Source organism: Kogia breviceps, chromosome 2, assembly GCF_026419965.1.
Source record: "Kogia breviceps isolate mKogBre1 chromosome 2, mKogBre1 haplotype 1, whole genome shotgun sequence".
Taxonomy (NCBI): domain Eukaryota; kingdom Metazoa; phylum Chordata; class Mammalia; order Artiodactyla; family Physeteridae; genus Kogia; species Kogia breviceps.
The window spans coordinates 130,652,098-130,667,685 of record NC_081311.1 but is presented as its reverse complement, the minus strand read 5'-3'; the positions used below and the strand labels follow the sequence as shown (position 1 = coordinate 130,667,685).

Sequence of the window (15,588 nt, the reverse complement as noted above, 5' to 3'; positions counted from 1 at the left end):
TGCTCTTTTAAAGAATCAGAATGGTATTTTTCTTTTCCCATTAGCACCTCTCCTATTATGCAGGTTTTCTCAAAACAACCAAGATTGGAAAATCATTACTGATCAAGTCTAAATAAGAGCACTTTTAGCCCCAGTCTTCATTCACAGCCCCCTTACTTGCATCTTCTGGAAAATGCAGTAAATTCAAGCTGTCTTGAGAGTGAGGCATATTACCTTCATTTGAAATATGGTAATATTGTAAAACTGATACTAAAGTAACTTACAGCATGTGACTCTCGTTGGTTCCCTTCTTTCTCATAAAGATAATTCCTCTCTGATTTTCTTAAGTTTTAAGATTGTAAATTTTTAGAACCATACTACTCTGTCTTTGGAATGATTGTTTATCTGCAGTGTCTAAGGACAGTCTTATTCAGAAGCAAACCAGTAGGAAGCCAGTGTGGGAGCCCTGTTTATCCTTTTCCATCAGATCCGCTCTTCAGAGACGTGACCACTGTCACAAGTGACCCTTGAACGAAATATCTAAGTTTAGAAACATCAACTGTGCTGGCAGGCTACATGAACATTCCCTTGCCTATCAGCTCAAGTGTATTTTTTTACTAATGATACGTTTATATTATATCCCCAGATTTCTTAACAGCTGAAGTGAGTAAAATAGATATCATTTTCCTTTTCATTCTGTTCTTCAGGCGGGCTTTCAAGGTCATGGGGCAGTCAGGATTTATTACTTAAAAAAAGGATGGCCTGACAGCATTTGGAAATTGATATGCTGGTGCCGTGTTCTGGATCAAAGCCAACATTAGTGTTCAGTCTAGGAAATGTCCAATTTGACTCTGTCCTTTTTTAGCTTGTGTCAGAATCAAGAGAAAGTTCTGGGTAATTTGCACACTCTGTTTTAATAGTTTCAGATAACTCTGTTTTGCTTCAGAGAGCATGTTTACTTTTACTGTCTGTCACGCTGTTCTTGTTTTGAATGAAGCAATCATTTATGGTTTTCGGTGTTGAAGTTTAGTGCATTCAGTTTCTATAGACTCTGAAACAGTTCTCTGGTATTGTGTGTGTGTGTGTGTGTGTGTGTGTGTGTGTGTGTGTGTGTGTGTGTGTAAAAGCTTTCTAGTTTTGATTTCTTTTAAAAACAGCAGAAATTTAGAGATAGTTGCAACAGGTCTAGGAACCAAAACTCTTCGCAGTGCTTTGGTTTTTTTCCCCCCCAGCAACCTTTTACAGTTTCCTTTTTGGTAGCAATTTTAAATTCCATGTTAAACACCTAAATTACCTTGCTTCCCTCATTTGTTTTTATAAGCTAAATTGGGATAAAATACAAGGCCATGTTCATTTTCCAAGGCAAAATGTAGTATTTCCCTGCTCCCTGCAACTGCCAACCTCCCTGAATTCCCCACACCAAACACTTTAAGGGGGAAAAATGTGTACTCCACTTTTATGTTTCATTCACTGAACCAATATATATTGAGGGGTTTCATTATGCAAAGATCTGTACTGAAAAGTAACCATAAAAATGGTAGGCGTACAGTTTCTCAACATTTTGTGGCTTAGGACCATGTCATTATGAAGGTGAGGAGAGTAATCTAGTGCTCTCCAGTGGTTAGAATTGGAAGTGCTGTTATTCCAAAGAATTTCGGGGCCCGGGTGCGGGGGTCATGGGGAGAAAAGGTTAACATTTATTTGTTACCAGACATTTGTTATGTGTCAGCATTGTGCTGGCCCCCTAATAACAGTGCCATGAGTTAGATGTTATCACGCCCTAGGTGATAGGTATGGTACAGATGGGGATGCTGAGGCCAGACGCCCACACCAGAAGCACAGAGCTGGTTATTGGCCAAATGAGCACTTGAAAAGAGGTCTCGCTTGCGCGCGCGCTCTCTCTCTCTCTCTCTCTCTCTCTCTCTCTCTCTCTCTCTCTCTCTCTCTCTCTCTCGGCAACTCCATCTGCTTCCCAATATAATATTGTCTTCCTTCCCGTAAAGTACTAGATCATCCTGAAGGTGAGATTGTTAAAGCCAAGAAAAAACATTACAGGTTTTGTTGGGAGAGGAAGAAAATTTTTTAAATGCTCTATCATTGTCAGTTCATAAATTCAACTCAGAAATAAAAGACCACTTTATATAGTTAAATTGCCTTTGTTTTAAAAGTTAGACATTTATCCATGTTTTGAGACTTTTCAGGACTCAGTTTTATGTTAGATAATCTACATTTTACTTGCAAAATTCTGGGTTCCATTTTCAGCAAGTATTATTTTCCTCTGACATATTAGTACTTGGGAGCACTAATTTGGTCCTGACCATCTGTGACTGCATCTGTAAGTACTGCAGTACGGTGACTTGTGGCAAAAATACTGTCAGAAGATAGTGTCAGTGACCCTTTGTGTGCTGTGTGCTCTTAAAAAGCCAGAAAATAGTGTAAAGCTACTTTACCTTGATTGCAGATCATAATAGACTGGATACTAAGCTATAATAGCAGATCTATATAATAAGTCAAATGCTTTATAGTGTTCTTTTCATTTAGAAGAGAGGTATAAGTTTTTCATAGAATATGGCCAAAAGTGCATCTTAGCCATTTCTAATGAGGTAGTTTTAATATTCATTCTATATGAATTATTTAGTTCAAGCCATACATGCAGTACACAGCATCAATTGTTACTTTGTATAGCATTTATAATAGATTAGCTGTGCCAGCAGAAATGTTGAAAAGGCAGGGTAGCAGGAGTGGTTCTGCATTTAGTCAGAAGAGGTTATATTCATCCCAAATCTGGGTGTAAATTACCAATTTTATTTGTGTTCTGAAAGAATGTGTTTATCTTAAAATTTCAGTGTTATGAAAAACTAGATACATAGATGTATATGTCTTCTCTTGAAAAACATGATACTTTGTCCCAAAGCTTCTGTCTTTTATTCTCCAGCAGCTCACATGTCGTAAAGCAGCCCTTCTGGCTGAGGGCTGGACCACCCGAGGATGGTGTGCACTTCTGCTAAATTAATCTGCAGGCTCCAGGTCTGGGACTGGGGCTGAAATTCACTGTCCTTTCCAGGGTAGTTCAGAAAAGTGAACCGTGGTGATTCCTTTTCTCCATCTCCTCTGCCTTCACAGAGGCAAGCCACTAGCTTTCTATAACACAGATACCATAGGTTATTTTTCTCAGATGTTAAGTTAAAGCATTTGAAGCTAGTTAGAAGAAGTCCTCTGTCTTAAAAACTTTCCTGTCTTTTAGAACCTTTCCATTCTTCTAGCTCTCCTCAGCCCTCCGTGGTAACTGCTTGAACTTAAGCGTTATTGCTTGAGTACGGAGAGCCCCCAAAATAATAGTAATAATAAACAAAAAAATGTGACATCTCTCTTTGCTAATTCTAGCCACAAGATTTTCATTAATCTTACTAAAATCCTGCTTTCATCATATCATTCCACTGTTGCAAAACCTCCAGCCACATTCTGTTCCCTGACTCCTTTTCCTAGAACCCAAGGCCTTCTAGGACCTTTTCAGACTTGGTTTCCGATCCTCCCCACACATCTCTCATTAGACAGATTCTTCTGTTTATTGTCTTCCGTGGCCTACCTGAATTTCTGTTTTCCCCAAAGTCTTTCTTGCTGAACTTGACCTTCATCCTACATTTATGCTCCTTTTATTTAGCATTCATCATACAGGATCTCAATATTCTTAATTATTTTTAATATTAAAAATTTCTTATATTCCCCCCCCCACCCAAATTATCCCCCTCAATGGCAGGAATGTCATCTTACATGCTTTTCATAGGCCTTGGATGGTGAAGGGCATGCTGTAGACGTGCTGTAAATATGTGAGGCTTGATTTGATTTCTTGGTCTGGCCTCCTTCTTGACTGTACTTGTCTTTCCTGCATTCCATTCACCTTCAGCACCAGGTTTGGTTTTGACCTTTAGGGCTGTAGCAACTTTTCCTGCCAAGCATTTTCCTTCTTCAAACGCTGGCTTCCATTCCAGCTGCATCAGGTGCAGCTTCCTGTTCTGTTCCATATACCAGGAATCCTGTATGCACAAAGCATTCCAGCCATACCGCACAAGTGGAAGGGGCAGTTAACGAATGTTAAGAGTTAGGCCAAAATGACTGGAATTAAAAATGGAATATCTTTCTGTACCTTTAATTTTTGTACATCTTAGAAGTCTTATAGAAACAGTGAAACTCTTCAAGACCAAAAAGTCTTAGAAAAATCTGTCTGATATTGATTGCCTAATTTTAAAATTTCACATACATATACCTCATTCTCAAATGCTTACCACTTCCTATACCAAGTAGATAAAGAAAATAGAATGAGCTGAATTATTCAAAGTACTGAGGATTCAGGATAACATGGATAAATGACTCCTGCTAGAAAGCAGAACTAGAGAACTTTTTTAGGCCTCATCGTCCGGCAAACTTTTCTATTAGCAAAATGAATGTAATTTATACTTTCTTTTCCTTCCCCTATTCAACCACTGTTAGAAGACCTAAAGCAAATTGTAGGAAATCCCCTTTTCCTGGGAGGCCATTGGAAAGATAAAGCAGAAAAAAAAAAAAAAAAGCAAGTTAGAGGGGCTTCCCTGGTGGCGCAGTGGTTGAGAGTCTGCCTGCTGATTCAGGGGACGTGGGTTCGTGCCCCGGTCCAGGAATATCCCACGTGCCGCGGAGCAGCTGGTCCCGTGAGCCATGGCTGCTGAGCCTGTGCATCCGGAGCATGTGCTCCGCAACAGGAGAGGCCACAACAGTGAGAGGCCCGCGTACCGCAAAAAAAAAAAAAAAAAAAAAAAGCAAGTTAGAAAACTGCATGTACAGTATCATCCGGGTGTGTGTGTATGTCTGTGAATTATTTTCCCTTTTCCCCCACAAGTCCACAATAACAAAGGGCTCCTAGTTCCCAAATCCATTCCCACCAAATAGATACCTGCATTACTCCTTCTAAGCTTTAAAGCCAGCCATACCTCCTCTTCATGGATACATTTGTTCTCTTGGGCCTCTTATTCCAAATAGAACAATGTTGTCTACCCAGAAAGTCAGGGAACAACTTTCTGAGTGTTATCAGCATCTGTGTTAGAGGCTTTAGCAGTTCCAGGGTCTGCCCGCATTCTCATGCCACTTGTTTGCAGCTGTGCAGATTCACAGTGGGAGCGGCTTTGAACCTCTGGAACAGTCTGTGGTTGGCGACCAAAGTTTCCACACTTGTCAGCATGATTGGCCAAGCAAACTTCTGTCTCCCTTCTTTGCTGCTGTGTAACCTTTAGCGGGTCCCTTACTCACTCCGCTCCTTCGTTTCACAACTGCAAAGTGGGAATAAAACTTCGCCTACTCCAAAGGTCTCTGTGAAGATTAAAATAATTGACCTAAATTACATAAAACAGTGCCTGACATAGCATAAAAGCTGTAGAAATGTAAGCTGTTACTTCTGTTATTCCCCTGAGTTAACTCACTCGGTCATAGGCTTTCCATTGTGGACGCTGATTGATAGCCCATAGAGGTTTTGGTTTTTTCTCATTTCAATCCCCTCTCCTTCCTTCTTGCTAATTATTGTCATTTGCATGGGCACAGCCTCTCTCACGGTGGTAAGTTTCTTTGTCCTTCAGAGGCAGTTCAGCTATTAAAACAAACAAAAGCAATCATCCTATATGCATGAGCAATATCCCACCCTTTTTCACAATCGGTTTTTGGTTTTTGTTTACATTATAGGCGTACACTTTTTCTTACTGTTTTTTTCCACACACCCATTGCTTTTTTCAGTTTAATAACGTTTGTAATATAAACTAACATAAACCTTGCCAATGACCCTATGGTGCCTTAAATGAGTTTCCAACTGGGATGACCAATACTAAAATAATTCGTCAACCCTTATTGCCATCTGTTGGTGGTGGGTGGAATGGACTCTGTTCTCCAGAGCCTTGGCTTGTAACTGGCCATGTTCAAAAGCTCGAAGTTCCCTAGTAGATGAGAGAGAGGAGAAAGAGACTCTGTGCGCGCCTGAGTGCCATGTGCACACGCTTGTACGTGCCCACTGGACAAAATCTATAAGGATATGCATCAATCCATTTAACATTTCGTATTCAGGATTTCAGGTGATTCTAATATTTCAGTCTGCTTTTCTGTGTCTTCTAATAACAACAAATATGCATTTCTTTTGTAATTATGGTAAATTTTCAAAAAGGTAGAATTAATGAAGGACTAACTGATGGGGGCAGAGGAGAAAATGAAGCTTTATTTTAGTAAGTGCAAACTAAAATATGCTTAGATTTTATATTACAGCAGATGAAAGAAGAAATGGAAATGGGGGAGAAATGATAAAATCTGTGGTACAAACAAAAGAAACTTGTGTAGCTTCTAAGCAAAAGGTTTTATTAGCCAATAGGTTTAAATGTGAGTTTTTACTTGTTATCCTCTCCCTTTGAAATTCTCATTATTCTGTAGTCATGTCTCTTAATTACTCTTTATCCTTTTACTGTCAGAGCTTCCTCTGGAGTGGATTAATCTACTCTCAGCAAAGAATATTATATTCTGGGTAGCCAGGACTGTGTGTCTGAGCCTCGTTACTTTGAAGCTGGGTAAAACCCAAAGAATCTGCATATTCACATTTTCCCCGTTAAATTCTGCAGCTTGCTTTCTTGGGCATGCATCTCCTTGGTGTCCTTGGAGTATGAATCCTGCCAGTCAGGAGGCCTGTTTTCTCCTAATAAATCCTATGTCCCTGTTACTTGACTTTTTTTTTTTTTTTTTTTTTTTTGCGGTATGCGGACCTCTCACTTGTGGCCTCTCCCGTTGCGGAGCACAGGCTCCGGACGCGCAGGCTCAGCGGCCATGGCTCACGGGCTTAGTTGCTCCGCGGCATGTGGGATCTTCCCGGACCAGGGTACGAACCCGTGTCTCCTGCATCGGCAGGCGGATTCTCAACCACTGTGCCACCAGGGAAGCCCGACTTTTTTTTTTTTTTTTTTTTTAACAAATTAAGTTGCAGATAGGAACAAGGGGAGGTGAAAATCTGGTTGCTTTATGAATTTCTACCCAGATATCTGTTACTCTTGCAGGCACTGCTGATCAACAATAGAATTAGACTAAATGTTAGTCATCTGTAATGACTTCTCCGCCCTCATCCCATCCCTTGCCTCACATTATTAAATCTTACTGCAGATAAGACTATTAAATCTTACTGCAGATAAGACTAGCACAGGGGAATCAGGACCGCTCTGAACCCTGCTGCCCCCTTTCCTGTTCCTTGAGGTACCATTTGCCAGACGGCTCGTCCCCATATTGTAGATCCTTTCTCATGTCATCAGAAGAACTTGTTCTGTACTCCATTCCCACAACATGGTGACTGCATCAGCCCCTGAGAAGCTAACTGAGTGAACAGCTCACAGAAAAAGATATTGTAGGAGAGGAAAACCCTTCAAAACCCCGCCCCACCACCCCCTCAGGTAACTCCAGAGAAGTGTCTTACTGAGCCTCTGATTGCATGGAGGCTAGTATGCAGTAGTACCCCATAGTGAAAACTGTTTTGACTTTCTGGGAAGTTATGGGCTTTCAGTGTTAACCCACAAATCATGATGAAAACCACATAGAAAGTAAAACCGATAAATTTCAGATATATTTCTTCTTCTACACACACACCCCCATCCCTCCTTCAACTATGAACCACATACTTATTTCTTGTGTCTAAAACAAGCAAACAAAAAACTTGCTTTGGTTTGAAAAATAAATCTATTCCAATCCCTTAATAGAAGAGATCTTCCACTTTTTTCCTCACCTTTCATACTCTGAGTATGTAAAGGAAACATTGTTTCTCAAAATTATGTCATAGGTAAATTGCACTGAAAACTTAAATTTAACTGTTTTTGAGCTTTGAGGTTTTAGGCAAGATCTTAGTCTCAAAATTTTTATGAGCTTTTGTTTTCCCATTAGCAAAAATGGGAATAATAACAGCTACCTCATAAGATTGTTGTGAAGTTAAATAAGATCATACATACAAAGTGCCTAGAACTTTAGGAACTGAGTAAACGTTATTCCCTTTCTGGTTTCTTATAAAATCGCCCACTAAATGGTTGAGGATATTAGGGATAGTTTCGTGGAAAAGTTAGTGTTACAACAGGTTCTTTAAGTTCAGGCATGGATAGAAGGGGGCAATGGAGAGATAAGAGAACCATGTTCAAAGTGGTGTTTAAGGCAGAGTAATGCAGCAGACTGGGTTGGAAGGACCAGAGGCTAGAGGCAAGAACTATGATATGCCTTTTGTATAGGTGTAGGCATAGTGAAGGGAAGGAGTGAATATTACACACATGTCAGAGGCAAAACTCAGAAGAGTGATTGACTGGCTGGATTCAAGGAATGGCTGAGTTGAAGATGTCTCAAGGACCACAAGCTTGGTGGAAGATTGGGAATGTGATGATGCTATTGAATGAAACGAGATATGAAGAGGAGACAAGGAAAATGTGTTTGAGGTTCTTTGGGGATGGGATTTAGAAAATAGTGGACATGAGGTAACATTTAACTAGATATTTAAGTATCTTAGTAAGATACTAAGATAGTTAAGTAAAAAGAAGAAGACAAAAACTAAAGCTTTGGTTAGATTAAAAAAAACAGGAAGGAGAAAAATGGGCTTCATCAAAGACGTATTAATTAAATCTGTGGCACTGGATATATTTCCTAGGAAAAGGAAGGGTTAAGGATGGATTATCAAATGTGATGAAAGTACTTGGTTAAGGAGAGAGAGGAGGAAGCTGAATGCACCCCCCCCAAAAAAAAACAAAAAAACACCACTGACAGAGTGCCTAGAAAGGTAGGAGGATGAGGTCCTAAGAGTAAGGGTCCTAGAGGCATAGGTGTGGAAATGAGGAGAAATGTCAGATGTAGCAAAGATCAAAGAGAACTCAAACCAGAGTGTGGCATGGATTGAGTCTAGTGCTCTCAGGAGCCTCTTCACTTTTCCTGCTTCCCACATCTTCCTCTCTCCATGTCTTCTTCCTCATTATTAATATGGAGAGCAGAACCAGAGGGTAGAAGGCCAACCCCTGACCTTCTCTAAATTTGCTTTCTTCTGTTTGGTTTACAAAAGACCCTGAACTCTGTGACCGCAAGCAAAGTCTCTTAATCTCTGTGACTCCCAATCCCCTTATCCTACATTGGAGTCATACCAGTTTTTCTTCCCTACTTTTGGAAAGGGCTGTGTTTGGGATGCAGTCTAAAAGCGTTTTCAGCTAAAACTTGTGAGAAGGAGAGAGTGCTGGTAAATATCAACCTGTCAGTAACCTAGGTGGATAAATGGTTGCCAAAAGGTGGTCTTTAAATCACTTGTTTCTGTTTTGCAGAGTTTAAAAAAAATTTTTTTGTAAGCTTAGTGACCTGTGTTAAGGTTGTTATAAATACTTACAATCTCTACAGGGAATTGAAGATGTTTGTGTAGCCTTATGCCTCTTGGATGTAATTGTCATTTGAACCTTAAATTATCTTTACTTTCATGTGCCCGGTTAGTCATCATTTGATTACATGATTACACAGAGTGAAGATTAACTGAGGGAGAGAGGTGGCCCAAGCCATTTGTTTCCTCTAGATAAGTATCTTTCAGCTTGTTCAATACATAAAATAGAAACCTGCAGCATTTAAAATGTTTTAAAGTGCTGCGCAGATACTTCCATTTTCTAAAACTTTTAAGAGTCTCTTTAGTCCTCAGAAGAAATCACGAGAAAGTAGTATCAGAGAAAATGTGAAATTTTTAAAGTAAATACATAGGAAAGTAAAATTTTGGAATTTGCCACATATAAATGGGGAAATGTCTCAGATACCTCAAGTATGTTATGTGCATTCCCCAAAAACCTAGTTTTTTTTTTTTTTTTTTTTTCCAGTACGCGGGCCTGTCACTGTTGTGGCCTGTCCCATTGCGGAGAACAGGCTCCGGATGCGCAGGCTCAGCGGCCATGGCTCACTGGCCCAGCCGCTCCACGGCATGTGGGATCTTCCCGGACCAGGGCACGAACCCGTGTCCCCTGCATCGGCAGGCGGATTCTCAACCACTGCGCCACCAGGGAAGCCCCCCTAGTAATTTTTAAGAGTTATTTTTCAAAGGTTTTTCTTCTCCATTTTTAGAAGACAAACATAGATAGCAGTGCTTTGCATTGTGGTCTGGTCACTGTGAAAGGATGTAGGTAGTATGTATATTTAAACTCTGCTGCCCCTTTGTTTCTGATGGCAGTGCCCTCAATTTTAATATTCTGAATTTTTTTCCTTCTTCTCCCAACTTCTGTTGTACATTAAGGAATTTGAACACATTTTCATACAAACCCTCATAAAAGTAATGCTTAATTCCTGATTCATTGTTTTATACTTTTGTATTGCCTATTTCTTGCACACATGTGCCCACACACACATTAGTGAGTACACCGTATAACTGTTATTACAGCATTAAAAGAGGTCTTAAAGGTATTTATAAACAGTGTCAAAATCTTAGGTAAAGGGCTTCCCTGGTGGCGCAGTGGTTGAGATTCCGCCTGCCGATGCAGGGGACATGGGTTCATGCCCCGGTCCGGGAAGATCCCACATGCCGTGGAGCAGCTGGGTCCGTGAGCCATGGCCACTGAGCCTATGCATCCGGAGCCTGTGCTCCGCAAAGGAAGAGGCCACTGTTTTAAATATCACATTTAAAATATTTAAATAACACATCAAGTGTGTTAAAGATATAGACGCATACGCACCTTTCTGTGGTGATCTAGAGCCATGCAGAGCTGCCTGCAAAAGCAAAATGAATAGATATGATCCAGGCAGCTTTCCCACCGTGATTAGTTCATAAAGGCTATGTTGATCTTAGTACTTTCCATTAACACTTCTGTAGCCTTGCCTTTGGGTATTTGACCACAGACATGGTGTTACTAGATGAAACTATTTTTATAGAGCTCACATTCCATTCTTTTGGTCCCAAGATCATCAGGTAAGTACCTGATTCCTCAAAGCTAAACATCAAACTGTAATCCAGAGATTCAAATGAGAGGCCTAGCTGTTCCCCCTTTTTAGTTTAGTTTGTGTTTAGAATTCTCATTTCCTGTCCCCTAGTAAAGAACATTTTGTACTTGAAAGTTTGCAGATGTTTGATAAGTGTGTGTGTTCTCTGGACTTAGACATTAATAAAGGTTCCTCAATTATAACTTCCTTTTTTCTCTTTTTTTTCTTAGATATGGGAAAATTGTTTCCACGAAGGCAATTTTGGATAAGACAACGAACAAATGCAAAGGTATGTTTCGTTGGCTGATGATTTGCTAAATCAGGGCTTTAGAAAAATAATGGAATTTTAAACTTGATCTTTGGTTTCAAAACTACCTCCATTTATTAAAATCCAAATCTTACATGTCACCCAGTTTCTGTCTTGCAGTGTCAGCATATTGCTTGCGTTTGTCCCTGGTTGAGTTTTGGCTGGAAACCCAACAGCAGCTAGCCCTTTGCCAGAATCCCAGATTGGATGCCAGTAGAGTTAACATGCAAAATACCGGCTGGCATTTATCCCCTGCTCTTAAAAGGGGAGTAGAGTTAGAAAATAGCTTTTCTTTCCTGAGCCTGAGGAGATTAGAGCTGCTTACTAAAGACCATTGGACTGCACTAAAGAACTGAAAAGATTACATATTGTGCAAATTGGCTCTATTAATTAGAGTAGTTTTAAGCAGTACTTAATTACATGTTTCAATACTCCCAATTGTTCTCTGCTGAATGCCTGTTGACAATATTGGCAGCGGGGAGGAGAGAACCATTTTCACTGACCGAATTGTAATAGGGAGGGGAGGTCATACGCCCCTTTGAAATATGCTGCTGCATTAATTTGATGCACTGACCTTCAGTTTTCCGTGTAATTAGGATGAGCTCATGCGGCTCCATGAGCTGGAAGAGGAGGCGTCTGGAGTAGGCAGCGCTGATGCTCCCTGGTTCTGACTTTTAATGATCCAGCATCTTAACAATAGGCATGTGATTTCTAGGAAAGGGGAAGAATGGAGTCAGCTGACTTTGAGTCTAAGGACTGGCCCCATGAATTGAAATAAGGTTGACAGGAATAGGCAGAGAAGGCAAATCTCCTCATTAATTAGACCCCAGTTTTTCAAGTAGTGGTGATGGCTGTGGCTTAGCACAATCTGAAAAAGGCAGAGAACATAAATGAAGCCTCTGGATGGTATGGTAGGGCCTCACCATAGAAGCCAGCCGTTTCCTTTAATCTAGACTTGAAGTGATTCATTGTATTTCTGTCTCTTCTTCAAAGCTCCTGAATTTAAAGGAGCTATTGTGGCAAATATCTAAGCCCATGTTTAGTCAACATGGCACATTCAGGCAGTTTTGCCTTAGGACGGTGAATAGAGCAATGCTTTATGTAGAGTGGTACTCAATTAATATTTTCAGTGAATTAAACTGGAGAGAGTCAAATTGTAGACTGAAATGTCTACCCAGTTACCAGATTAGTCTTGTTTACCATATTTTAAAATGATTTGGGTGAGCAGGGACACAGAAAAACACCTTTTGGTTTTATAACAAACAAACAAAAAAAACAGACTCTTGCAGGTATAAAACAGGAAGCTGATCTCAGCATTTGTTTCAAAACAAGAGAGAAATCACAGTAGACAAGTCATTTTATAACCTTACCCTTCCTTTCTTCCTCCTCACCTCCCCAATCCCCTTACCCCCCCAAAAAAAGTCTTCGCAGCAGATCAGTGTGTTTAAAAAGCACAGCTGCCCTAGTTACGTGAGAGAGAGGACCCAGAGGCCTTCCTGGGTGAATTATCTGCTACACCTCTACACTGGACACGCTACTGTTATACACTCTTTTCCAGCAAGACCCTATTGCCTGGAAGCCAAAACTCCACAAAATGCTTAGCATAATCTGGAAAAGGTACGAGTAAAAAAATACTAAAGCTAAACCAAACATCATAATACAAACCCATGATATTTGGGAAGGGTCCAAAGATAAGTGGAGAGATTTCTGGGACTTCTAAATAAGGATAAGAATAATTCAGCCCTGGTTTTTGATACATGTCTCCTGGAGACATTCTCCTAAATTGAGTCTCAGGAGAGACTGCCTTATGTCGGGGTTGGTGGGGGGGGGCGATGAGAGAAACGTTCTGAGTCTCTTTGTGTCACACAGGCCTCTCAGGAAGAAATAGCAGCAGATATCTGGGGTGTAGGTGAGTGAGTGAGAGGGAGAGAAGAGAGTAAGCAAGAACGGGTTTATAAAATTCTGGAAGGGAGAATGAAAGAGCTTCTGAAAAATAGTTAATTGTAGGACAAATGAGAAAAAATAACACAGCATAGCTCATAATAAAGACATAGCATGTTAGCCATGTTATAGATAACTTGAGAAGGTGAGTAGGTGGATGGATGGATGAATATAGGTAATGCTTAAGAGGTTATTAGTATAAATGGAAAGTGTGTTGTATACTAATTTTTTGAGAGTTGAACAGATCAAAGAATTTTATACCTGGAAATTAGAGACCTTATAGGTCATAGAACATTTTTTGGCACAAAACATACTTTGAAGCCTCTCTCCAGAAGACAGAATTAAGCTGAAGGAAATATTGCTCTGAATCACATGTTATCGTAGTTATTAAATTTAAAAGTTCACTATTCAGTTGCTCTTCTACCTTTCAATTTTTGGCAGTTTTTAGCCAACAAAGGGTATTTAAATGCTTTTCAGCACTGGAATGTATGGTAGTTCAGGACCAAAAAAAAAAAAAAAAAACTTACAACGGATTTATTGTGACACCAACTCGTTAATTATCAATGTTTACAGAGTTGCATATAAGACCAGAAAACACACACACACACACACACACACAGAGATGTAAAATGGGTGAGGCTAAGTCAGACCAAAGGGAAAATAGGAGTAAGAGCAGGAAACTTCATGTTACTATCGAAATATCCTTGTATTTCTTAGTTGCCAAAGCAAAAATAAACATACCTATTCCCATGATTCAGTAATCTCAATGTAGAAGAAAATCCAAGAAGCAGGAATACCATAACTGTTCCTGGTCCTGAGACCTGAGAAGCATCCTCTTGGAGGTCCAGTGAGAGGATGCTGTGTTACTTAGTTTATCCCACCTTCAGAAATATCTGTATACATATTTATATAATGAAACCCATGGAACCTGTGAAACTCATTTATATACTCTTATATTTACTTGAAAGTGATATAATAGAGGAAGTGAAAGAGCCCAGGGTTGTATGCTTACCTGTTATATTTGTTTTTCAGCAAATATTTATGAAACAGCTGTGTAGTAGACATCGGGCAAGGCCAGAAAAGGTTATAAACAGTTAACTAAAAATGCAACCATTATGGATTTTTCCTAATAAGGAAATAACAGATAAAATAATACTAATATTACCTGAATGAATAGCAATTTCAACGACATGACTATCAAACTTAAGATCTTCTGTTTATTGTAATTTATTGACAACAGCAGAATTAAGGAGGGTGTCTTAAATATCCATCAGTAGAAGTTACGTCATTTCAGTTTAGTTGGGTGTTCATTTATGACCTGCTTAAATTGTGTGTGGTAGTAAAATATGTATGAGAGTGAGAGAGTGAGTATGTGTGTGCCTATGTGTACCTTCATAACGGGTTGCATATTAGCATTAACAACAGATTTCTAAAAAAATCCAAAATACGTTTAACCTGACTTCTAACCTGGCTGTTGAGTAGCATTCTCTGCTTTTACTTGGGTCAGCCTCTTCTTTTTCTTTCCAACCTGGCTATTTCTCCACTCACTGTCAAAATCAAATTAGACCTTATTCCAGCCCAATTCCAAGTACTCGAAGGAGGCTGCTGCTTGTTTCAGCTTTGACACTTCTGTCTCCTAAAACATCTATTTCTGTAATCCATAGTCTAGTTCACTAGTTTTGTTACCAGGCAATATTTTTGGTATTAATACTGCACACTCACCTTTGGACTACTTCTGAAGTTTCTGTTTGGTCTTGTTGATGCATATATTTGCCTATTTTGACACTAGTTTCTTCCTGTCTAAATTACTGTAGCTTTATAATATCTGCAAATAATGATAGGGCTGGCCCCTCTTCTATGCAACCTCCAAACAGGGCTTTTCTTTTTCAAAATATTCTTCCTCATTTAAAATTAATTTGGGGCTTCCCTGGTGGCGCAGTGGTTGGGAGTCCGCCTGCTGATGCAGAGGACACGGGTTCGTGCCCCGGTCCGGGAGGATCCCACATGCCGTGGAGCGGCTGGGCCTGTGAGCCATGGCCACTGAGCCTGCGCGTCTGGAGCCGTGCTCCGCAGCGGGAGAGGCCACAACAGTGAGAGGCCCGCCTAGCACAAAAAAAAAAAATTAAAATTAATTTGATAATAGGTTTGAATTCCAAGGAAATCTCTGTTGGTATTTTTGCCTGGTACCCTGATCTTTTAAACAGAGTGCTAAATAGAATTGAACCTTTTCTCAGTAACTTAAGAGTTATCATAGTGACAAATCAGTGATTGCCTGATTTAATACAGTGATGCTTATGGACCAGTGAAGTTCATGGAGCTGTTGCTCATATGCTGCTTAAGGCCTGTTCTTTGTATAGTTTTCCTCTTTTCTTGATTGCTATTCATTTTCACTAATAATTAGCATATGGATA

The 15,588-nt window shown here is 39.9% G+C and overlaps 1 protein-coding gene across 10 annotated transcripts in view; it reads left to right on the top strand.

Annotated features, from left to right (window-relative positions):
• The window catches only part of RBMS1 (RNA binding motif single stranded interacting protein 1), a 212,885-nt gene that overhangs the window by 158,608 nt on the left and 38,689 nt on the right, over positions 1 to 15,588 (top strand). For all 10 annotated transcript variants that reach the window (XM_059053805.2, XM_059053808.2, XM_067026163.1 and 7 more), the window contains exon 3: positions 11,160 to 11,218. In XM_059053805.2, the coding sequence (XP_058909788.1) occupies positions 11,160 to 11,218 (59 nt within the window). The remainder of the gene's footprint in view (positions 1 to 11,159; positions 11,219 to 15,588) is intronic.